The sequence below is a fragment of the Colias croceus genome, chromosome 10, assembly GCF_905220415.1.
Source record: "Colias croceus chromosome 10, ilColCroc2.1".
Classification (NCBI taxonomy): Eukaryota; Metazoa; Arthropoda; class Insecta; order Lepidoptera; family Pieridae; genus Colias; species Colias croceus.
Genome location: NC_059546.1, coordinates 7,450,569 through 7,477,047, shown reverse-complemented (window position 1 = coordinate 7,477,047; position 26,479 = coordinate 7,450,569). Strand labels below are relative to the sequence as shown.

Here is a 26,479-nt window from a genome sequence, read left to right as displayed (position 1 = left end):
CTTTTACCCCTATATGAAATAAATACATGAACCGATTTTGATAAAATTTGACTAATTGTTTCTGACAGGTCGTCGTCTATTTTCATTTGATATATCACTTGGGTATAACTGACAACATTCATTTTTTCCATTCCCACTTTTACCCCTATATATTATAATAAATGGATGAACCGATTTTGATACACTAAGTAGGTATATCTAAGAACAACTAATGTAACACACTATATATATGCATCTAATTCGTTTTACCCGTTAGCGAGCTACGGTTGCACAGACGGACACGCAAACATACATAGCGGACGTAACACCCCTCTTTTTGCGTTGGGGGTTAAAAATATAATACCTACGATATAATTTAAAAGACATTTTATGTAGAAAATTTACCTAGAAGTAACCATAATGCTATTTGTGCAGGTTTTAGACTTATGAGCAAAAATCTAAATAAAGGTCCTTTGATCCCCCTACTACCCCCTCAGCTAAATCCCCCCCCCCCACGGTACTTTCGATATGATCATCTGGACATGTCAAGGAATAACTTAAGCGTATAATTTGCGTAATAAAGTTATTCATGTATAGAATGCCTTAGCAAATGTTCGCCGTGATTACTTAAATGGTCATAACTTTTTTATTTATGAACCGATTGACATGAAATAAACACTAAATGTTAAGTGAAGCTTGCCACTATATATTAGTGAAAACCGCATCTAAATCGGATAAGCCGTTTCTGAGATTAGCGTGCACGAACATACAGACAAACAGACAAACAGACAAACCGACAAACAGACAAACAGACAAAAATTTTTTTAACTACAGTTTTGGGTTCAGGATCGATTTAATAATAACACCTGCTAAGTTTTTTTTTAATATTTTCATTGTACAGACATCACTTTTCTACAATTTTATTATATGTATTGATAATCACGTGGCCTATGAAAAATCTCGCTTTTAGATTAGTTCTGTAAAGGAGACTTAACTTACATAACAAATTACATACTTGTTCCTTGTCAGATTAACTATTATAGGTCTATAAAAATTACAATATTAATCTCCTTAAATTCTCATAACATCCATTGATATAAACATACGCATATAAAATATTACTAAAATAACATGTTTTTCTTAACATCTGCCCATCTGTTCTTTAATAAGTCGATAAATAAAAATCTCGTAAAAATTGATTGGTTTCACGACTAGTGACCCGGTAAAGATCCAACATGAAATCTAAATTTCCGGTTTATCAACGTATAATATTATGGTGATTGTATAATTTACGAGAATGCTAAATTAATTTTCGCAGACAAGCCCAAACACCTACGTTATTATACATAATATGTATATGGGTGATTATACAAAAATGGGGTAACTCAATGTCACCAGCCAATTTATACAAAGTCTTATTATATATTAATCAAATAACAATCTATTTTAAAACAATAAAGCGTCCTTTATTTGGTCACTCACTTTCACTTCTTTATTTAAAATACAAATTGATAAAAAAACAAAATTAATACTTAAATAATCAGTACTTTGGCATGTCACAACTCCGAAAACCAACAATCAAGTGACTATCTTATAAACATTATCATTGATTTGAGAAAACTTACTAATTCAGGACAATTTTTGATATGCATAGTATTATATAGTATAACTTTCATAACGAAATGTTTAACATTTTATTTAAAAAATAAAAATAAAGTTTGTCATCGTTTTTATTGGTCAGTCCGTTGTGTGTTTTTTAAATTTGAAATTCTCGCTAAATATCACCAAGTCGAGGTCAAATCCTTGTCTAAATACTAATGTTGGTAATGAAGTTACTTGTGCATCCCATATTTTGACGGCCGTCATAACTGTACCAGCGCTAGGGTTGTGTTTGTCCTCTAAATTCGTGCTGCGCCAGTCAACATTTCAGTCCTATGGTGAGTCGTTATTTTATTGTTAATCTGATTTTTATTTTCATTAATACATGGTTAACTATGATTTGTAAAAATATAGTTTGTTGATATTAGAAATATGGCAAAAAAACATAATTTATGACTGTAATCTCATATTAAGTCCCTTTTTATCAATCCGCTGGCATCAGTCCTATGTCAGATATCGCGTCAGTGGACTGACGCGACCCCATAGTACTGATGATTCTATCGTTTTTGAGAACTTTTATCTTGATTGCTATTGGTATAAGCATTTCTATTTGATATTTCAGTTTAAAACATCATGCGCCAAGCTAAAAGAAACTGAATTTGACTAGGGAAGAAACATTTAAAAAAGAGTAGCAAAGAAAAGAGCTATTGAAACAAACTACTAATAATTTTATTTAAAAGATCTTATTTTATTTTTAGTATTGATTTTGATGCTTTCAGGGCATATAGCTTGTTATATTTATTAGATAAATACGTATACGTATAATATTGTGAAGTAAAATTACCTCAAAATAAGTTAAAAGTTAATTAATATAATAACATTATAAAAATGTCAAAAGGCTCTTATGAAAACTCAGATGAGACTTTCATTCAAGCCTTTGGTTTTTAATTTTATGAAAATTAGTATCTACTTTTCACATAAATAATTTTAAATTTTTAGGGCTCCGAACCACAAAAGGAAAAAACAGAACCCTTATAGGATCACTTTGTTGTCCGTTTGTCTGTTAAGACGTTTTTTTGAAGCGCATGGAGGTATCAATTTGAAATTTATATTGAATACTCAAGATTAAGAACCCTTGGGGCTGTAAAAAAATCAAACTTATAACGCAACGCAATTAAAAGATACCTACATCCGTTAATACTGCAAATTTCCGCAAAATTAAATATTCACAAGGGAATAAAAAAATACACAGGATGCTTGCCGTGTATACAGACTTAAAATATGGTAAAAAGCAACGTCTTATAACACAGATAAAGGAAAAATAGCTAAAAGTGTAAATTTTAAGTTAAAAACATAATAAAAAATAGGTTTGTTAGGAGTCCAACTCGCACTTGGCCGTTTTTTTTGTTTCTATTGTTTGTGAATTACTTGAAATATTAAGTAAAACTAAGTCAAAGTAGTAAGTTAAGTAAGAGAGTAAGAAAATTCACGTTGCGTTAAATGTCAGAAGGCTGTTTTGAAAATTGAGACATTATTTTTTCCCAGTATCACAATATATTATTAATTATCATTTTAAAATGAAACTAAGTGATTTTAATACTTAAAAGACATGTGCCATTATTAAAACTGAGAGATTTGTAGTAATTTTCATTGAATTTCTTTAAGAATATTACAAAATTGTGTTTTTTATCAGTACTATGTTAGCCTCGTCAGTCCCCTGGAGGCCAAATCCAGAAAATTTAAAATATCTCACAATCTACTTAAAAAAGTGGCTGGCCCGATTTGGAACAATATATTCATTAGATTAGCTATCATATACACCCTAATTTGTAATAATCTGATATAAAAAAATATAGTAAACAAAATATCCTTAAAAGTTACCCCATTTTTGTATAATCACCCATATAAGGCACACCTGATGATAACGTTGCAAAATTTGCCTTGAATTATGTAAAAATTATGGCTTCATAAGACGTAAAACTCATCTAATATTTATGTTATATCTATGCATAATGTTTTATGTATGCAGTTGTTACAAAATAAAGTTATTAACTGAATGACTAACTCAAAGCTTCATGTAGCCGGTTCTTTCAGTATCGTTTGCAATTTTATGTGTATAGTTAATAATTATTACTCTGAATGAAATTGAATCATCCAATGCAAGGATCGCTAGTTTATTTCTTAGGTATAACTTAACAACACTAATTAACACATCTTATTTAATGAATGTATCCACCTATCGATAGTAGTAAAGTTAGTAACTATGTTGCCAGATGAATGGAAATTATGTTTGAAAGTTCCTATGAAATTCTTATGTGAACTTCATTCAATCCAGAGTTCTTATGTTGGTAGTTGGTACATTTAATAATACGGTAACAAGTAAATAGTTTACCAATTACCATAGATACATTTATACATTATACCTAATGTTATTAACGACAAATGTATTGAAAACAAATGCACATCATGCGACAAGAGTTTCATTCGATTTAATTCATATTTTATGAACATAATAATACCCAATATTAACAAGCGATCGCTGCAGTGTAATACTTTAGCCTAATTAAGTTTTAAGGCAATTTCTACATTATATTTCATTTTAATAATCATATTAGTTACAGCGCTTGCAACAGGCCCTTGTATAATTTGACCTATTTTCAAGACATTTCAGTCTTCAAATGTCAGAGTAGTTATAGGTAATTGGTAAAGTCATGATTTTCTTAGTGTTTTCTTTTGTTGTAGTAATACTAGTTTAATGTGTGTATTAATCACTCCCTTTTAAAATATAAAATTAAAAGCATAAAATGTACAAACCTCATTGTCACGTGTAAACAGGAAAATTTACTTAGGTAAATTTTTATAGTTTTATGTACATATACATACCTACAAATTACAATTAATACTTGTATGTACGTAACGTAAAGTTCCATTTAACAAGACTCGCAAACCGACTAACCCGAGTAACAAACAATCTATAGCCCATTACACGTTTATCTCTATTTCATTCAACCATCGTCTAACATAATTAACAATAAATGCGCAAGCAGTCCTCTATAAAGACAGCGTAAAAATAATCAAGATTACGCTTGCGTAAAATCACCGACATTAATGATTCTGCTGGCTGCTTCTAAATCCAATTAAAGCAAAGTTAACTAGGCTTCATAAAGCCCTATGCTCCTTGTACGGGAGAGCGGTAATTGGAGTCCTAATTAAGGTGAAATGAGACCCAAAACAGACGTTTCGAGCTCACGGAGAATTAATTTTTTTCTTCAAAAACTACCAATTTGATTTTTTTTATTTATGGATTTATTTAATTAAAGAGTTTGTCTAGTGACGTGCGGGAACCGAAACACGATTGAAAGAATTTGCCTCGATAGAAAAACGTTGTGAAGTTTCCTAAAAATTAAACGGTCAATCAATTTCATTTGGACAATAGTAAAGTAATATCAATGAAACTTTATCCACATCCACTTCCATTCAATTCTTGAGAGACGTGCGGGATTAGATTTTACATTTAATACATCAGTAATTTTAAAAAATTATATTTATAAATTATTAGCACAAAATTGCGCGTAGGCCGGTCGCTTCAGCCGTTCTGCCTCCTGTTAGTCGACGCTAACGCGTCTTAGAGAGCAGTCCTGTACAACTTTTTCGCGCGGTGCCGTTGTCTACTCGCATACGTGATTTAGTGTTAGTGATACTAAAGTTTTTCATAAACATGGTGAATTTTGGTGGCCAAAACATTGATGGTGAGAACATTAGGAAGAAAATGTTGCGAAGACAGGTGAAAAAACTACAGTTATTGAACCCAAATAGGTAATTTTGATGTTTATCATGCTTATTTATATTTATTATGTCTTTCGGCCGCTACAAGTCCAAAGATTTCAACTTCCAATATATTGATTAGGTACTAGGTATATTTACAAGTCTAATTTGAGAAACGCATAAATCAAAATTTGAAAGTTATTTTTACTTGTAATAATTAGTAATAAATATTATTTTAATTTTTTGGAGTAATATGTTTACTAAGTCTGAATTGAGCAACGCACAAATCAAGATTTTATAATTTTATGCACTCCGTCTTTATTTTTATTTATAATTTTATTTATTATTGGTATAGATAAGTAATGTTTTAGTTATTTTTTGAGATTTCATCTTCCAATAAATATTACTGATTTGTGTATGTATGTTTATTTCTAACAGTGAAGCGCGACGAGCAAGAGACATATTTATTTACGGAATAAGGTGAAGAAGAAAAAATGAAAGTCGTATCAAGAAGATAAACATTGGAACAATAAAATAGTACCAAAACCAGCATTCGAAAATATCTGTTATGTTATGTTATATTATATAATATATCAAATGTCAAAATTCTATCTTATTATATATCATATATCTGATATTAAATATATCAAAATGTCGGATATATTTATTAAAAAAAAAATCAAATTTGTAAATAATATTTTTTTGTTATTGATTTTTTCAATAAATATGAGGTAAAAATGTACTTTAAGGGCCGTTGAGTTGGGCAACCAAAATTTTCTTGGAGAAAGGTCTATGCCTAAGTAACTTACCCGTAAAATCTTAACCTGCGGATATTTATAGTTTTTTAGAAATTAATTATTAAAGTTTCATAATTTTTCATACAATTTCGAGTAACCATCTTGACATTTGTTTTTTTTTTGTTGCGTTTCGTTACCTACGTACGTACGTTTTAACCTACGTAGTTTTTTTTTGTTTGAGTGGGAATCGCCCTAAAGTCGCTTCTGGCACTCGCAGGCCGCTACCGCGGCACGCTCGCTTCGCTCTCTCGGCTCGTGCGGCAGTTCAAGAGTTAACCTAACACGCTCGTCGCTTCGCTCCTCGCTACCTATTTGAATACTAAAAGTAAAAGTTAATCGAGTTTAAAAACTGAAGCAAGTGAGCTATAAAAATAACTATAAAATTGTTATGAAAACAATTTTATTTTGGCTAAAAACATTGAATAACATGTAAATTAATTAAATAAAAATTCATGGGTATAAGAGTTGTATTTGCAAAAACGAAACGCAACAAAAAAAACAAATGTCAAGATGGTTGCTCGAAATTGTATAAAAATTATGAAAATTTAATAATTAATTTCTAAAAAACTATAAATCTCCGCAGGTTAAGATTTTACGGGTCAGTTACTTAGGCATAGACCTTCGCCCAAAAAAATTTTGGTTGACCAACTCGACGGCACTTAAAGTACATTTTAGCCAAATATGATATATATTATGTAAAAAAAAACCAAACGTAAATAGCGTCTATTATGTACTTTTATTATCAAATTGTACGTAAAGTCCCCACGACGAAAAACTGTAAATTTTGTTTACAAAGATTTTCAAATAACTTACATAGGTAGCGACAATTCTAACAATAACAAATCATTTCATCATAAAATAAATTAGTCGCAAGCTCACTTTTTGTAACCAGACTTGTACCAATAAAAAATCGACCTTCGTACAAAGGAACAAAGGTCGTTTTTCTAGTCCGATGGGTCCGGCAACGAAAAGACGTTGCCGGATCGCTACTCGGCTTCAACCGCGCGAATATAAGAATTTAAGTAAAGTTCATTGAACCTCCGTTAGTTCCGTATGTTTCCGTCATCTATTCAGTTGTGTGGCATGGCGAGGGGATTTTCGTGAAGCGTCCCGCGCGCTCTTATGCTCCACCCAAGGGGCGTAGCCCAAAAGGTGCACAAACACGATTGTATTTCGTCTTAAGGCATTCGATGTAAAAACGACGAGCGAAACAATAAGTTCGACCGCGTCGCACAGAAACGCATGAAAGTAAGGAATTCTCACACGTATTCGCTTGATAGCCTGACAGATGAGATACGTATCTTAGCTTAGAAAATAGATTGCAAATACAACGTGATAGATGAGGTTTTACCGTACACACCTCATATGCGATGGTAATGCGATACTATCTCGTAATTGACTCTACTTGACAGTCATATTTCGTTATATTTGCAAATTGTTAATATCTAACTACTGCTTGCAAAACACATCAATCATGAAAACTTAGTTGTAATTAGTTCTTGAATATTCTGAAAATATAAATCGTTTTATTCGTTATATTCGATTGATTAGAAAGTACCTATAATATTGCCATAATAGTAAAAAATCTACATGCTTCTTCTTCTTCCTTTGCCTTATCCCTTTATTTGGGGTCGGCTCTCCTCGTTCTCATTCATGCGCCAGGATGGTCTATCCTGGGTTGTATTCATGATTCGAGGAGAAATGATTGGCTTGGATTTTACGGCCGGTTGCCACCGGACACCAAGGTTGTCATCTAACTATATCAAGATGTGAGCGCCGCCGTTGGCCCAGTATAGGGCTCTTCCGCCGCCATCTCTACTGTATACTCCAAACAAGTACACAGCACTACTACGACCTGTCCTTCGATTATGTCAAAGTAGCTCGCAGTAGAGATTTGGTAACGAAGTGTTCATCTCCGGTAGTCAAAAAAAAAGTAAGAAATCTACATGCACAATATAAGACTGTTTATTACTAGTTTTCCTATTGGCTTTTTGTAAAGGCTTTATACCTATATCTGAATCCAATTTTTATTCGACTTTCACTCAGTGATACCTGATGCTATATGGAATACCAATAATAATTAAACTGATGAGTTTCCGCTCACTCGTATAAATCTAAATAGTACTGTAAGTACATACCCACTATTCCGCCATTTAAATTCAACCTTTGCATTTAAAATTACCTCACATTTCTCAAATTCCCTTTCAAATATCCTTTCAAACTCGTTAAAATAAAAAAGGTGATGAGTAAGGCCGACATACCCACGAACTAGTAAATTGGCGTGCCATCATGGCTCGTACAAACACCGAGACAGGTTGACGTACCAATCAAAGATAGTGATGGCAAGATGCATATTGCATGAGTGGAAAAGAGATGGGAGTTCAAATCCCAGTAATCATCGTCCATCACGCTAGACGGACCGGTTATCGAAAGCCCTGTGCGACCAATTATATTTCTTGCATTGACATATTTTGTACGTATTCTGTTTCTGTGACAACTGTTATTTAAAAAATACAGTTAAGTAAATAGCCATTCAAATGTGAAACCTATTTTTTGGGTACCTACTATAATATTTGTGTATGCAATAGTACGTTATGCTGATTTATTATCATTTAAACTAAGTTTAAACTACATGGAAGCTCGGTGCAATTTCAACAATCTTAAATGCTATTTTTCGAATTCAAGATGATAATATTATTTTAAACCAATCAAGCCATAGCTTCTAAGCTTTATAATACAGTAATAGATTCAATCATTTCAGACACAGTACAAAAGCAGTAACAACTAATCAAGTCAAGTACATAATAGATTCAGGTATTATAATAAGGTTTGGATCTGTAGCTATTTCTACTATTAGACCCATAAACCGTTACAGCCTCCACAATCGTAAAATTAAGCCCTATAAAATGTAAAATAGTCCCACGGTTCATAGGTAGGTTCTATTGAAGTGGAAATGTAAACAACCTATAAATTCCTGCTAATTTAATTGTTTTATAGCAGCTACGATACAGTTATTTAGAATCAATTCAATCTATAGATAATTAGCTGGACTATATTTTATAAGGACAGCGTTGTGTAAATAATGTTTATAAATAAGGGAAGCTTTACGGAATCATTATAATATTATAAATATAAAATAAATAAATTATGACTTCAGCTAGGTACTTACTACGAATTCTCAGTATAAACTACTAACCTTAAATAAAAAATATAAAAAAAATGTATGGATTTTTCTAATAGTAGGTAAACTTTCCAATTGTAAAATTTTGTCATCATCACTTATATTAATAAACTAGCTTTTACCCGCGGCTTCGCTCGCGTTAAGAAGTATTAATATTAATTAGGTATATTTTTTGCGGCTTTGGTACATTTTTTTAGCGTATGTAAAAACTTAGGGCCTACAAAACTACAAAACTTTAATCACATATTTTATCCCCTTAGAGGTGGAATTTGACAAAATCCTTACTTAGGGAATGCCTACGTCATAGTAGCTTTATGCATGCAAAGTCTAAGACCGATCGGTATAAAATTGACATAGTTTCATACAAACTTTCATCCCTTATTTAATCCCCTTGGGGGTAGAATTGATCCAAATCCTTTCTTAGGGGATACCTACCTGCATGCCAAATTTCAGCCCGATACGTCCAGTGGTTTGGGCTGTGCGTTGATAGATCACTATATCAGTAACCTTTGAGTTTTATATATATAGATGTGATTTTATATCAAGTGACACAATTCCTCCAATAACAAAAGGATTGTCTTTTAATTCCACTAAACACCACGTTGTTTTGCATTCAAATCATATGTCAAACATCTAAAGCAATTTGACAGTTGAATTAGATCACGAAGCAAGGACAAAAGAGTCACGAGAGCCAGCTACGCCGAACCCGTATGACTTCATCTTTATCTTATACAGCTGTTTTACAAAAGCCTTAATTATAATAGCGGTAAAAGGCATCATTATAGTTCAATAATAAAAATAAAAGGTCGAAAGTGCCTTTGAAACCCATCCATTTTTATTGATAGAAAAAATATAGGTACTGGCAAATATGAAACTTACATTTCCAGTACTACTAGCAGCATTTACTATTACACACACTCAACATACCTAATATATTTAAACTATAAAAAAACGCTGTTAATTTCTACGAATATATAAAACCGTAAAAAGTACATGCAATTTTCTAAAAAACCTAATGTGTCTATGAATGTCACGAAATGTTTGCTACCCTCACTTGTTTCGGTTAACATAAGCACAAAATAATTATTTTATTAGTAACTACCTTCATTACTAAAATTTGAAACACGGCCGAGTCCCATTCTGTAATTACTTGTCCACGTATTAACTTCAGGGATATAAATTGAAGATGTAAAACCTGTCACTGAATTAAATCGATTTGTTGAGATTAAAGAGGTCGTTACAAAATGTCACATGCACTAAAGCACTGCACGCATGTCCTCGCTCCGGGCTAAGGATATCAACTATCTACTATTTTAAGGTCAGATATTTTATTCTTAATATTAGTATTGTTAGCACAGAGTTTAAAGTTTACAATAACTGAACTTTAGCGTGTAATGGCATGTTACGCGTTATGTTACGTAAGTAATGTGATATTCGTGCTATAAATTTGATGTGAATCGTCTTTTGGGATTGCACTCAAATAGTTAAGTGTTCATCTAGTAGTCATTTAGTAGTCGTTTAGTGGCAAAAATAGGTGGGCTAATAGCAAACGGGTTGACGCAACAAAAATGTTTATTATTATAAACTATTCTAGGATTGAAACATCAAATTTCAAGTAGAATGAATGGTCATAAATTATAATTTTTAAATATGTCTACTACTATATACTATCAATGTGTAATGATATTAAAACTACTAAATTGGCAATATTCGTCTCATACTATCTCATTTCCCTTCCGACAACTACTAGAATTTAATGAAGAAGAAAAGATTGTTCTTTTCTATTTTTATGTACAGGTCAGTACAAAGATTAGATATTACATTAATTAGGCTTATGAGTGATTTGGTAACATGGTTAAAAATAACCTTTTCATCAATCAGAAAGCAACTTTTTCTTTCAAGACCTTCCTTACGCGGTTATATTGGAAAGTATCGATTTCAACAAAAGCTTAAGTAAATAAAGATTATACAATCATAATATGATGACTAGTGATGATATATACATGGGTATAATTCTACTTTATGTTATATTGATTGCGCGAATAATGGTAAATTTGTCATACTTAATACATAGGTACTTTAGAATTAAAGATATAGCCTTTGCTTTCACCCGTGCCGTGTAAGTCTGACACAATACAGGCCATAATGTGATCGCTAATCATTAATTTTTCATCGGAAAAACAGTGAAAGGAGTGCTTCTGTTTTGAAAACAGTAGTTAAGAAAAATCAGCGAGCTATTAATCGAAGCTAATACGACTAGTTACATAGTTCGGAGTAACAAAAGAATGTTTTTATATCGAGAGCTGTCGGGGCGAGCGGCTAGAATCGGCTATAGTTCATTAAAAGTTAAAACACTGGTAATGTAATCAACACAGTTTTAATTCAAATAACGGTTTAAATGATATGATATACAAACGAACACCTCATTACTGGGCCGAGTCACGAATAGACACATGCAACCTGCAATTCATTGCAATCTCAATGAATGATTCAAAACTAAGTACAGTTTGCATTAATAATAGTCCTGTCTAATGGACATTTGTGAACTAGAATAGATAGCCGTTAACGAGTTCTAACCGGTATTTATCTGAAAAGCTTTCTACCCCTTGATGGTTTTTGAACGTGATAAAACAATCTTGAGTAATGTCTTGATAGACGTGCAGTATATCTATAACATTTGCATCACTATCTGTATCCATTTTTCTGAATACGAAACAGCAAATTGCATATTTATGAGCCTCAATTTTGTGATAGAAATGTAGTCGTCGTTCTAAGAAAAAATTAAATAAGGAAAGATCTCATAAATTGTCTCTCAGCTATCGCATAAAATAAGATGTAGCAGGCCTTGTATTTAATTAATTTACAGGTTATCTTATTAATAATAATCTTACACGTGCAGTTCGATGCATGAAGTAAACCAATAGACCACGTGCCAAAAGGTTCGACGACATGTGACATATGCCACCCCACACTTTACAAACGTAACAGAAGGCTTTCGTCCCTACAGCGAAAGAAAAATGTGCTGATGAGTGAAGATGATGTCAATAACGATTATCCTTGTTTTTGTTGTATCGAATATTAAAGTTTTAGATTAATATTTCTTCTTACTTTGTATATTTTTCAATTCGTCTCGCGGTCCATCGAACACCAACAGCCATACTTACATTCCGCTTCTTCCTGCCTTTGAAAATATGTTACCATAATACAATAGAATTTGAATGTCTTCCTCACCCTGCATTTATTCCGTAGTGTCCTATTCAACTAAAACTATTCACTAATGTAACTATTATAGTGTAAGCGCAATCCGATAGCAAAAGTCGTGAGTGTTAAAATTCATAAGCTTATTATTATTCAGCTGAATTAATTTTGAATTGGTAAAACTATCAGATGCTCTTCAGGCACATATATACAGTATTAGATACTTTATATTAAATACAACATATACGAGGAATAAAAATTAAAAAATGAATTAGCGTATTCTACGAATTATAACATAGATATATTAAATCAAAAAAACAGTAATTAATTGACAATTAAAGAAGTTTATGTTTTACTAAAATTGTTTAATCAACGCTTTGCTTTTATACACAACATTGTCATTAAGAAAACGGGTACGATTATATCTACGAATAATAATTAATTGCCTTTAATGTTTAATGTTTATGCTATATGCCTATATCACAGAAGCTTTTATAATAATTTTAACATTCTTAAAGTAGAAGGTCGTTTGGTCTCTATTAAAAACACCTAAAGAATTAGATGTTTCTTTAGTCGTGTTTTTATCCTTCATTAATGTGATCAGACATACGAACAAAATCGATGGGTGTTCTTATATTATTATTTTTACTAAGCCTTTTAGTTTGTTTATTTTTGAAGACATACCTGTTTCGAAATCGGTCAGCTGTCGCTGCACATCTGCCGTTGTTATATGGCTTGGCTTTAGGGTTACCACATTTTAACCAAAAATAAAAACAAGATATGAAACACGGACTGATATAAATAAACAGCTATAATTGCGGTTCTCGGACCATGTTATGTATTTGTGTATCGTATTTTTATGACAATTAACGTCCACATCTCAATTATACTTATCCATATCAGCCCGCTATTGCCAACCCTATTTAAGCTTATAGACGAAACCTTGTAATATTCCTATAAATACGTAGGTACACATAATAGTTCTTGAAATCATATTGATTAGTACAGACTACAGAGTATAAATGTACTCAAGTTAAAAATAAACTACTACGAAACTGAATTCAAGTCTTTTTCAAGAAATGAATACAGCTAAGTCATATTTTGGCGCAGCTAAGGTAGTCTATATCACAAATAAAAAGACGTGGAATAAACATAACTTTTTATTACGACAAAACTTTTCTTTCTCTCTATCTTTTCAAACACTGATAGGACAAAAACGTTAAGAAATGAGATAATTATCAAACGCACAAGGAATGCACTCCAAAAACAACTCATCGAAATACATCTCTATAACAATGCAATAAAAGCTATAATTCTACGTACCTATATGTCTGTCGTGATTTTAAGCTAATTCTCCAATTTGTCATCCACAGCAGTTCGTGCCCAAAACACAGAGCATATAAGATCGATGTGACGTAAACAAGTTTCTATGCAGTCGTCGAATTGTCCTTCAACTAAATGCAGTTGGGCACGGCCTTTGAATTCCTCAAGTAAGATAATGAGATACAAAATCCCACGATTTTAGCCAAATGATAAGTCAGCGTTGCATGCTATTTGACAATAGAGAATGGACAGATTAACTCAAGGAAATGAGAGGCATAAAAATGAAACCTTAAAACAAAGGGTCCAAAGTTCTTGGTGTTAACTTTTATTACGAAATGCTTTTTGTTAAAACAAATTAGGTAAATATACTGAGTAAAAATAGATTCTAATTCTTTTTAAACGGATATAGTCAAAGTATTTAGTGTGACGATAAAAATACATAACTCAAAATGGTGAAACAATTTTTACCTCAATCAATGTGGATGTTAAGATAAAGGACCTTTTAGATTTTTTATATATTGTAGTTCAGATCTTTTTTCATATTATAAAAAGTGACATCTTATTTTAAAAAACTTTCTACGTTTGGAAGAATACAGCCGTCTCTTCTTTTTACGGCGTTTTATCAAGCTGTTGGGTCCATGCTTAGATTACAAAATAAAAGACAGATGGAGCGTTGCCGAACTAAACCGAATAATTTATTGTCATTTTCAATAAAGCTATGTGTGCTGTCATTTCGCCGCTGCACTGTACGTACACGTTGCTTCTGTGTGCGTGTAATGTTGCCAGATATTGAAAAATTTCCCAAATTTTTCCCCGACTACGCAAAAAAGAGGGTTATGTTTTTCGAGTTTATGGATGTATGTATAATATTTCTTTGACACGCCCTGCAGTATAAACCGTTGGACCGATTTTGAGTTGTGAGGTTTCATTGCAATGATCTGAATAATTATTATGTTAGTGGCGGTAGTGACGTAGGCTATATACATAAATGAGAAGTCAAAATTTAATTTTTATTTAAATTCTTTTATTACATAAAGTACCTGCCTACTAAAGTTATATATGGACAAAAAAATTGTATTCAATTTTTTATTAAATAAATTACATAAAAAAAGTTTCAATATTAACTATAATAATTATATTATTTTTTATTTTTCATAATATATGAATACGAATAGCGGTAGTTTTTAGTCGAGAATACGGGACACTTTATTTTCATCATATCCATCATGGAGTTCACATAAATTAAATCGCTAGCGAAAACGACTATGACAAACGACTATGATATTTATAAAAGTAACAAAATAATGTATTATGCTTATTAAAATAATCTAATAATTGACAACATTTCATTTTTTATAAGGCCATAAAAGAAAAATACCGTTTCTTTATTTTGCTCTTGCGATTACAGAAAAAAAATTATTTCATTTTTTTATCGCATATTTTAAGAGAAATTAAATAAAAACGATAAATGTGATGATGACGTCATACATACGGAGGAATAAAAATGAGCCTTAGCCTAATTTAAAAAAAGTTAAAAAAAAACTATCACTGACATTTACAGGGTATGGCATGTGTCAAATTTCATAATAATGTCATTTTTGTGAATTAATCATGTCAACAAACTTTTAAATCGTGTTATTGTGTTTTGGTTTTTTAATTTAATCTCATTACCGCGATGTTTGTTTGATTGGAGTTGGACAAATTTATTTATATTATACAAATAGTGCCTATAGTGTTCATAATTTTCTTGAAATAAAAGACTTTGTTTACTTACTAAAAGTTGTATTTATTTAACACTTTCCAACGTTTTTCGGATAGTATATTTGCTTCCCAGAAATTTCCAGCACCCCTTAACAAATCCTGCATAAAGTCATCATCATCAGTACTTTTGAATAAGTTTCTTTTGTTTAAAATTTGGATCAGCAAATAACAATTAACAATATTTACAAAACTTGACGAATCAAAGTGACAAATGTGCCAAAATGTCAACTGTCAAGATTTCTTTTTAATTTAAACTAGTAGGTATGTGGCAAAGGAAAAAATGTATTCCTCCGTATGTATGACGTCATTTGGCGCTTACGACATTTTAGAATGAGATGATTTTAAAACTCAAAAAGATGAATGAAAACTTCGATATTTAGAAAAAGCAAAAAATACATGTATCATAATTTTTGATCTAGTTTTCATTAAAATAAAAAAATAAGTTGCTTAAAATTTTGAAATGTTGTCAATTATCATGAACCTTTAGTGCACTATACAAATAATCACATTCACGATCGAAAAATCCAACAGCATTACCCTGAAGATCCTTTAACCATTTTACCGTTTTACCAATAAAAATGGCAAATTCATTTTCAAAATACTGGCAAAATACGTTGAAGTTTTGTATTCCTTCATATCTGTAAAATTATTATTCGTATTAAAGAAATAAATCAGCCAAATAATCTACAGAAAACCTGTGAAACGATGTTTTATCTTTTTTTTTTGTTTTCTGGAACAAATTTTACAGCGTTTTATTATCACAAGACGGCATTTTTTTACTAAAATTGCAAACCCTTTTTGACGTATTGTATGACACTATATGCGCTATAGCACTGGTGTAGCGACGTATTTGTTTTTGATTTCGTATTTTCTTTGACAAGGGCGACGCGGACGGGCGGTTGTCATGCTCCATCTGTACTTTATTTTGTAATCTAAGGGTCCATGATTAAAAAACAAAAACAAAAGGAGCGGCTTTACGAATAAAATTAGGTACCTAGGTAAGTATAGGTATTAAAATAAGCTTAGAATAAATTACGTATGATAAACATATTTTTTGAAAACAAGATAAATATGTTCAAAACCTAAAACCAGTCATACATTCTAGTAGGCTATACATATTTCATTAAGATTAGCTGTGATACAGACCTAGGTATACTGAAAAAAAAACGATTTCTAAATTTAACGGAGCCATTGTCTCATTACGGCTGGGACATCATAAAAAGCCAGTAGGCTAAAACGACAACCATAGTCGGAAAAAATAAATTTCATCACTAATCTATACATATAATAAATCTGTAGAAGGGTCAATTCTGTACATTGAAAATATTGAAAAAATAAATAGCAGGGGGTGTTACTGGATCGATACCAAACCCAAATATGTGATTAAAAAAATTTTTGTCTGTCTGTCTGTCTGTCTGTCTGTATGTGAAGGCATCACGTGAAAACTAACGGTTCGATTTCGATGAAACTTGGTATAATTATACCTTATTATCCTGGGCATAAAATAGGATACTTTTTATCCCGGAAAAATACGTAGAAAAAAATAAATCTTAATTTTTCTTAATTTTACCGCGCGGACGGAGTCGCGGGCGGAAGCTAGTAGAGTATAAAAAAATATAGACCGTGGTAACGATCCGCTATAAAATCAACATTATGTATTCAACAATCCGCACAGAATTAATAAAGACAACATCGAATTTATAATCACGCATATTGTTTAACATATTTGCATAACTAATGTGTTTTATTTAGAGCAAGGGTATATTAATTGTTTTAAAACTATGACCGGGTGTAATTTGACAAAATTTAGCGATGGTAACTGTAATATTTATCTAAATGTTGAAATCTTATCTAAACTAATATTGTTTGGAAAAAAGGTTGATAACGGCAAATGCGTATTTGGTAAGTTTATTAAAAAAAAATTGAATTCGAGCCTAATTTTTTAAGAAGTGTACCTACATATGTATTTTTCGGGATTCCATAGAAAGAGTACCTATAATCAAAATTGTGTACATTTATCAAATTTAAGTTACGTGATTGATGGAATATACTTGGAATAACCGCTTGATGTCACGCACGTGGTATCGGAACAATGGGACAAAAAAATCTGATATTTCTTAGGTACAAATTACCCACAAAAACTATTATTCACATGTTAAATACTATTGTCTTTATTTAAATATATTTAAATAGACCATAATCGATTTCTCATTCACAACACGCTTGCAAACAAACACGAAACAATACATCAGCATTGATCGTATATATGCATGTGTGCTACTAAGAACAATCCTTATAAGGTGTCCATTGAACAACTAGAAATGGAAGCTAAATGGATTTCGTGCCTCGTACCTTGAACCGTCACATATTTTATTGAAAGTTATATGCCAACTCGGTAAAGACATAAATCAGCTAGCATTGCCAGTCAGTCTTGTATTTACTTAATTATTTGCCAATAGTTATTGTTAGCGAATTGAGGTATTTGGAATTAATAAAGTAACTATTTTCTTGATTATTTTCAATTACGTAGGTAACTAATATGCTTCTAAATATCTTTTTTACCCAAAAATAGTCTCGAACACAAATTATGCCGGATTTATAATAATCATAATATGTACACAGCTTGTAACTTTCTAAGTTATTCATAAACATGGGAAATTCATTAATTAGTAGTGAATATGAACATAATTAATACGTACCCCTATTGATTACTAATTGACATAATTATCAGATAACATACGCATACGCTATAATATGTAGGTACCTATTTTACATACGCACACTGCGATGGGATTTCTGTCTTTGGTTATGATTTATTAAGTTTCCTGTCTGCTGCATAGGTATGAAACAAAAACCTTTAGTAACATATTCTTATTAAAAATATAACAAAGGGTCCTTTGGACCTCCCCTACACCCTTTGCTCACCACCCCACCCTTGAGGACTTTCGATATGATCATCTGGACATGTCAAGGAATCTGTAGCGATTTTCGAAACTACACGAATTATTTCAGCTAATGGACCATTTTCGGTTTAATTTTCTCGGGCTATTACCTACTTTGATAACATCCTTCTTTTATGTTCATTAGTCCTACTGCTATCTAGTTACTCGATGAAATCTGGAAAGTTGTAACCTACAATCCGAATATCGTATTGATTTCAACTTTATAGAACCGTGAAGAATAACCGATATTACTAACTGTGATACATATGCAAATTATCTCTCATATAATACATAATATTCAGTCACTTTTTATCAAACACGAAAAAAAAAATACTGTAATAGTTAATCGATTACAATTTAGTGTCAAGATTCAAGTTAAAAAATACCGTGAATAATCGATTAAACCGAACTCATCGCAAAACATTTACTTACAGTATCTATACACAAAATATCAAGTGTCAAAGCGTTTAACAACAAAAAAATTAGACACGGTCAAAACAAAGACGAACCATTATTTTTTATTAGCAAAATAACGGAACCAATTAAAGGTAATTTTACACCCACGCATGTTTTTATTTGAATTCTTTAGCTTGATGACGAACATAATTAAAAATGCTTAGTTAAAATCTTTTGAATTCTTTTTCTTCAAAATTATTTGACACTAGTTACCTACTAACATTCCGTGGATTCATCCGGTTAAATTGAGTAATTATGTAATAACTAATAAATAAAATAATTTTCTAAATTTAGAAGCTACTGGCACAGTATTACAATTGTAATTCTGTGCTACTAGGTTTATCCGTAACTTATAAATAGGTATAAGCATACACCCTATCTATCTACATCTCTAGGTAGTAACCTACTAGTTTTGATTTCAGAATAAAGTCAATTGAAATTAAACATAAACCAAGGTTAAAAGTGAATTAAAACTCATTATAAATATCGAATTTGAGCTTAAAAATTAAAATTAAAGCCATTCTTTGTAAATGGCAATAAAATATATCGAGAATGTTAAGGTCAATATGGCTGGCAACTCACCCAATCACCTCTAGGATATTTAATTTTCTCATATCTTTGCTTTTGTATAATTAAATAACATTTCCAAATATTTACTTAGGTACTTAAGAATATTAAAAATTCTAGTTTAGTCAAGGCCTTTTCAGTTGGTTTTAATCGTGAAAAATACCTAACAAAAAAAATGAATGTGAAGATGAACACAGGTGTTAGCGATTTTCAACTTCTAATAATAATTAATTAGAAGGTAGGTTCCAGAACACAGACATATTATATGTCTGTGTTCCACAACTGTCGAAAGCTATTATTGTTATATTTTTATTGAGTAGGTATTACTACTTACTGCAATTACAATTTACAATTTATAGCCTTATACCTAGGTAGCGTATTTTAAAATGTGATACCGACTTTTATAATATCAGTTTCTTATACCTAGGTAGTTAACAACAAGTTTCAAAAACTTTATTCCTTGTAAATTATACAATACCTGCGTAAAACTAAAAACAACAACATGACGTGATAACTGCGCCTGCGTTAAAAACAACCGACTTCAAACTTGCACTTGCAACATTTACAAATATGTACATACAAAAATGCTCATAAAATAAAAACTACTGGGCCTATCCGAATAAAATTTTTATGGGACCAATTCGGCACCATCCCGCATCGAACAAAAATGAATCACGTAAATCGGTTCAGAAACCTCGGAGTAATCGGTGTACATACATAAAAAAAACATACCGTCCGAATTAATAACCTCCTCCTTTTTTTTGAAGTCGGGTAACAAATGTTTAACATACACTACCTACGACCACTAATAAGCTCAGATTCGTATTCAAGATCAAACTAACGTGGCCATTCTAATCTTCCAGAGTCCAGAGCATTCGTCTGGAACAAATCCGTGTTACCTACCTACCTACATCACAAATAACAGTTACCTATGACGTTAAATTGAAAATCATTCAAACTATCGCAACGATTGATAATTAATTACGCTTCGACATCGGTAACGAGCGGCATCCGTTCTTTAATCATTACACGGTTCTCACCTGATAATTTAATGCTGAGAAAAATATATTTAGTACAGATGAGACTAGGCGATTACAAGTTAATAAGACTTTACGCAACACGCAAAAGTTTTCAATAGGTTCTAGGTAATTTTGTGGGTTTGAAAATTGGACTGCATGAAGAACTTTTTACTTTGTAGGTAGTGAGTTCCCATTACGAGTAGGTAAGGTACCTACGGACTATGTATTTAGTTTCAATTAACTAATTGTTTTTAAGTCAACAATGTATCAATTATAATTACCTATTCTATTTAAAAATAAGTTTATATTGGCAAATCATCATGGTAACGATTGCACCTGCAATCGGAAAGGTATCAGAAAGATGATTATAATATAATCTACTGTTTGATCTAAACATAAGATTAGGCTACTATTGTAACAAATGAACAATACCATGATCATCTACTTAATCATTTAATATTACTACCTAGGTACCTACCTATATCCCAATAGTAATTTATCAATAATGGCACCGGCCTACAAGTAGCTTGAGGCTTATTTTGTGAAATAACTCTCCGGGTAGGTATGTGATTAATATAAAATTACAATCAATTTTAATAAATGATAGGGCACCATTTTGTTTTAAAAGATATTATCATGATATACCTAATAATTATGCATAATATTTAGATAAAATCATTCAAGTTGTTGTTTTTGTATGTTTCTAAATCGTAAAGCAAAAAATTATAGGTAGGTAGGTACCTAGGTAGTTTAAGTTTAAATATCTTGTTTACTTGTTAAATTTGTTTGTTACAAGCAAATCTTTGTTTACATAAATCAAAGACTATTTTAAACGGTTCAATACAGAATAATGATAGGAAATAATATTGTAATACTGTGATAATGAGACTTTCAAAAAGTTGCAAAACAACGCGTTGTCAACTTTACCAAACGCGTGTCGAACTTTTTTAATTGATCGTCAAACAATACCATAGAAATATTAAAATGTAAGCTTCAAATTTCAAAATATGAACTACATATTAATACCGTTCATTGATAGAATAATAAAAGTAAAAAACTTACATTTAACAAAATAGGGCTTATTGTCCACCTGCCTATAGGGTACGGAGGCTGTATCGGCGCCTACTGGAATGTGACACCTGTGTCCACAATAACAGATCCAACACAACAATCCACACTAGTTTAAGAGATAACTCCGATTCTTTCACACAAAAATCTCATACGATTGCCGAAAACTTTGCTAAAAGTACAAATCGTGAAAAGTTCCCGCACAAAACGCTTCAATCGCACACAACCATATCCACTAGCGGCTAAACTCGTACTGAAGTGACGTCACATTATCTAGAGAGGGGACTGGCCTGAGTCTGAGTGAGACAGCAAATGAACGGAACACCGTACAATCAGCGCCCCCACAGTCCACACACCTGCTGGCTATATTGGCTATACGATGCAAGTTTGCTACGATTGCAAGTTGCAGTGTTTTGCTCAAGTAAGCTTGCGCAACTCCGGTAAAATTTAAACCGCAGCAGGAAGAAAATGTTTGCGAATTATGTTCTTTTGTCACGTTGCGTCTAGAGCAACAATAAACCTCTTAAATTGTATACTGTTATTGCTCATTATTGTGTCAAAATTAGCTTTGAATTATAATAATTCGAAAGTAGACTACTTATTGGCAGATATATTAGAATGAATGCTTTAACACAATATACAGATACATACGTAGTATAGGTATTATATCTGTCAACTGTGGCTTTAATAAGATAACAAGCAAAGCAATATTTTTTTTTTATTATTGACAACCTGCCTATTTCGGATTAAGTAACTGCAATTTTATTAGATCTGTAGGTACCTACCTACTTAATGTATTCGTTTTTAAGTTATAAAAGAGAAGATTGTAAAAATACATAGAAATAACGTTAATTTCTTCATATTTTTATTTAACCTTCTAAATTTATTGCTTTTAAATTGTACCTAAAGCCACCGAATATAATATATAATAGAACTACGTGCATAATTACTTATCATTAAGTAATAACTAATAATGGTTATCACATTTTGAGTACTTTATAATATCCCTAACTAATTTAACAAAAATAATTATAGACTAGATGAATTTTTTGGCTAAATTGTAGTAGTTTGCAACAATATTCAAACCAAATTAATAGAATATATTAGGTATGCGTAATCTGCTTACATGAAAGATTTTCTATAGGTTCGAATTCCGTGTAGAACGTAATATGTAGGTACTTTACTGACTGACGAAAAAGGAGGTTCCCAATACTGCCAATTCGATTGTATTTTTTGGGATTTTTACCTTGGCTTAGAACCGACTTTGATAATGCTTTCGACTGACTGAACCGATTTTGATAATGCTATTTAAAATTGGTCTAGTTCTTACAATTTTAAGGCATTTTGTCCTTTTTTTAATTATTAATAGGTATGTAGCCCATATTCTCATCTCATCATCTCTCATTCAATGGCCAAGGCGTGCCTTTGCCAAAAGGTTGATATAATAACTCCTGATGGTTCTTATTGTGTTTTCTGTATGAACATGATTAAAGGTGGGTAAAGAAAATAAAATCACAACAAAATTTAATATAATTTATTTATAATACGTGCCTGCGTGAATAAAACATTATTGTGTCGTATTGCTTTACTGGTAATAGGAAAGTTTACCATTTGCTTATAGAAAATATTGAATTCCTACGATTTAAATACAAGTGTATGGCACAGGCTATGGTACAAAATGTACAGGATTAGTCTACCTATTTATAATAACCTAATATCACTTGATTTAATGATATAGCCGATGAAGGTGAGTTAAAATGATGACTAGGAGTAGTAAACACAACCGCAACGCTGAAATGAAAAAAAAAAACACATTATTGATTACATTAAAAAGCGGACAATGTATTAAGTAATTTTATGTTAAAATTGAGAACTATAGGTATGATAAAATTGTATTGTCGTCTTTTAAATCTTATCACTTCGATCTAAACATTATGCAGGTAACTGTCGGTACTCGGTGCATGAATCGGTTCAAGTCTTTGGTCTTATCCTATCTGTTACATTATTTTTAGTTCGGGTTCTATGCTTTGTTTCAGTAGTATTTTAATACATATCTATCTCATAAGCGGTGTTTTTAAATTTCACAAGTTCAATATTCACGTTCTTTACATTTTATAACCAGTTCTTTCAGTATCTAATTCTTAATCAATCATTAACAATAAATACTAACGGAAGATTGATGATGCGTAATCCGACATTGGAGCTTGATATTCATCAGATGCTTCTAAAAATTGATAGATCGCTTTGAAGCCCGTCCCATCTAATCGATCGTTCGATCGGAATGTCACTTTGAAGAAGTTTCGTTCGGATTCCACGTGGAATTCCTTTTGCTGACCACAGTATCTTCCGTATCTATTGTCTTCAGTCATATAATTAGAAAATTCTACGTAATCACTCGCTGAAACTGCTTCGCACCTGAAAATTTAATAGATTTGTGTTAGATATTGATTACTTAATAGATTTTATGTGTTCTGCAAGAACTGCAAGTAGTTTAAAAATATTTCTTTTACTTAACTAGGTGGAATATAAATGAAATTGGAATAAGGATAAATTTTTTTTATAAACTCTATTACTTCTAAGTCTGAGAAATAAAAATGTATGGAAAATTCGACATAAATAAGCAAAATATAGAATATGATGTCATGATCATGATACTTGTTCTATAAATATAAGACAAATTCGTTCTGCGTTTTTTAAAATTGATTTTTCTAATTGGTTTTAGTAAGTAGTTTGAGCATGAGTAATTAAATCGCTAGTAAGTAATATGTAATCAACCTCGGTAGTCAGCATCATATGATTAAAGTACGCTTTATTATTACTATTTTAAAGTCATTAATTGATTCCACCTTAATCATGTTTGCGCTATAAACAAGAGTGTAATACGCCAACAAGCTCACCAACGTATATATTTTAAAGAGACCCTAATTTATTTATTTGATCATACTATTCTGATGGTCCCTTTATTACATAATATTATATTTATTTGTAAATTTGGACTCCATAATGAAAAACATCTTTTAAGAAAAAAGTGTAATTAGCTCTGGTTTTTTGGTGACGTGGGGACCTTTTTGGAATCAGTATAGACCGTATCATATTATTTATTTTGCATACCCGTTATATTAAGTGGTAACATAATATTATATCGGGTTTTCTCTCTATGTTTTGTATTTTACCCGTTTCCTTAAATGAAATTGAACTTACGGAGATACACCCTCAATATCAAAGTGTGTGAAATGCAGGTGCACTTTCTCAGTCTGTCCGCCGTGGAAGAAGTACGAGCACTCCGTATCCCGCGGGTACGGGCCAGGCGAGTTGGGAGACGCGAACGTGCCATTCCGCGCCTCACTGCTGTTGAACACGAACGCGCAGGGGAACTCTTTGAGCTGTCTACCCGTTGATATGCCGAAGTCTGGAAGTGAAACGTTATAGATATTAGGTAAATTTTCGTGATATCATAGAGATAAAAACTTTTTTTTTTGTGCCAAATAAATTGTGAAACTACTGATCGCGTAAACCTAGGCACAGGTCGGGTAAACTGCTAGTATAGAATATAATAATTAAAAACTAGAAAACTATGCAATGTGTACCTACGTCAAATTCTAGCGTTAAACGTACGATAGTGACTGGACAATGTTGAAAAAGTCTGGGTCCGTATTTTATTTGTATTCTCATAATCAAAATACTTTTTGATTGGACTATTATAGTAACTAATAAGTAGTTATGTAACCTAAAAATATTAAAATTATTGTTAGTCAAAAATTAATATTTTGAGTTACAATAATTTTGCAATGCCGTACTTATGCTGTGCTATGCTGATCCATGTTTTCAAATGATGAAAAGACGTCCAAAAAGTATAAATTGCGGTTTTTTTGTAAAATTAGTTTTGCATAATTTCATAGAAGATTAAATTTTTTAATTAATTTATATACTTACTTTCAACAAATGAATATGATATCTTGAATCCCCTAGCATGCCTCGACGACTGCGTTCCTCGAAACTCCAACATGAGTTTTGGACCGTTCGACATAATCGGTTTCGGGAGATCAACACCGCAGAATGTGGCAACATTTTCTAAACGCCCGTCCACACTGATAAAAGCTTGAAGGGAATCAATGTTCGTGCAACTGAAATTGAAATATTTTTTATGAATTAAATGCTTATTGTAAGTATGTAATTATTTTAAATTAAGTATAATTTCAAAGTAAAACTTAATTACTTATTACAGAATGAAACATATGAAATTCCACAATATGATTCGGAAAAGGTAATCCATTTAATTAAACAACCACTTATTTATTATAACAAACAGTAAACAATCACAACAATATTTATTATGTAACAAACTTTAAACTTACTCTAAAGATCCGTCCGGAGATTTATAGAAAAAGAAGTCTTGAAATATTAGTCTAATTCTCTCTTTTCCTCTCCCAAAGAACTCGTAATGGCAATGTGTATTTGATGGATAAGCAAGGGGATAGTGTGGTGAAGTTAAAGTGCCATGCTTCGATCCATCGCTGTTAAATTCTTGGTGGCACGATGAAGCTGAAAAATAAAATTATAATTATAAAAGAATAGGTATCATTAAATCTATTGATAAAGATAAAGATAAAGATAATTTATTTGACTCCACACAGTTGAAGTAACACAATTAACACACAATACAATTAGAATACAGTACAATGACAATATAATTCAAACACAGTACATAAAATTAAAATACTTAAGTATATATTGGAGCTTGAAATATTTATTCCAAGACACAAAACGAAACTAAATATTTAATTAGTTTTGTTTTGTGTTTGTGATATTTTTGAGTAGGTATTG

The 26,479-nt window shown here is 31.4% G+C and overlaps 2 protein-coding genes across 2 annotated transcripts in view; both read right to left on the bottom strand.

Moving 5' to 3' along the window:
• Positions 1-21,965, bottom strand: part of LOC123694872 (cadherin-99C) — a 155,204-nt gene extending 133,239 nt beyond the window's left edge. Inside the window, exon 1 of the mRNA XM_045640474.1 lies at positions 21,650-21,965. The gene's annotated coding sequence lies outside the window, so the exon portion shown is untranslated. The remainder of the gene's footprint in view (positions 1-21,649) is intronic.
• A 1,209-nt stretch (positions 21,966-23,174) lies between these two features.
• LOC123694874 (suppressor of lurcher protein 1-like) overlaps positions 23,175-26,479 on the bottom strand; it is a 151,948-nt gene continuing 148,643 nt past the window's right edge. The window contains exons 10-14 of the mRNA XM_045640478.1: positions 26,011-26,197; positions 25,589-25,779; positions 24,857-25,064; positions 23,826-24,070; positions 23,175-23,446 (exon numbers count right to left, since the gene is read on the bottom strand). Coding sequence (XP_045496434.1) covers positions 23,382-23,446; positions 23,826-24,070; positions 24,857-25,064; positions 25,589-25,779; positions 26,011-26,197 — 896 coding nt within the window. The 3' untranslated portion in view covers positions 23,175-23,381. The remainder of the gene's footprint in view (positions 23,447-23,825; positions 24,071-24,856; positions 25,065-25,588; positions 25,780-26,010; positions 26,198-26,479) is intronic.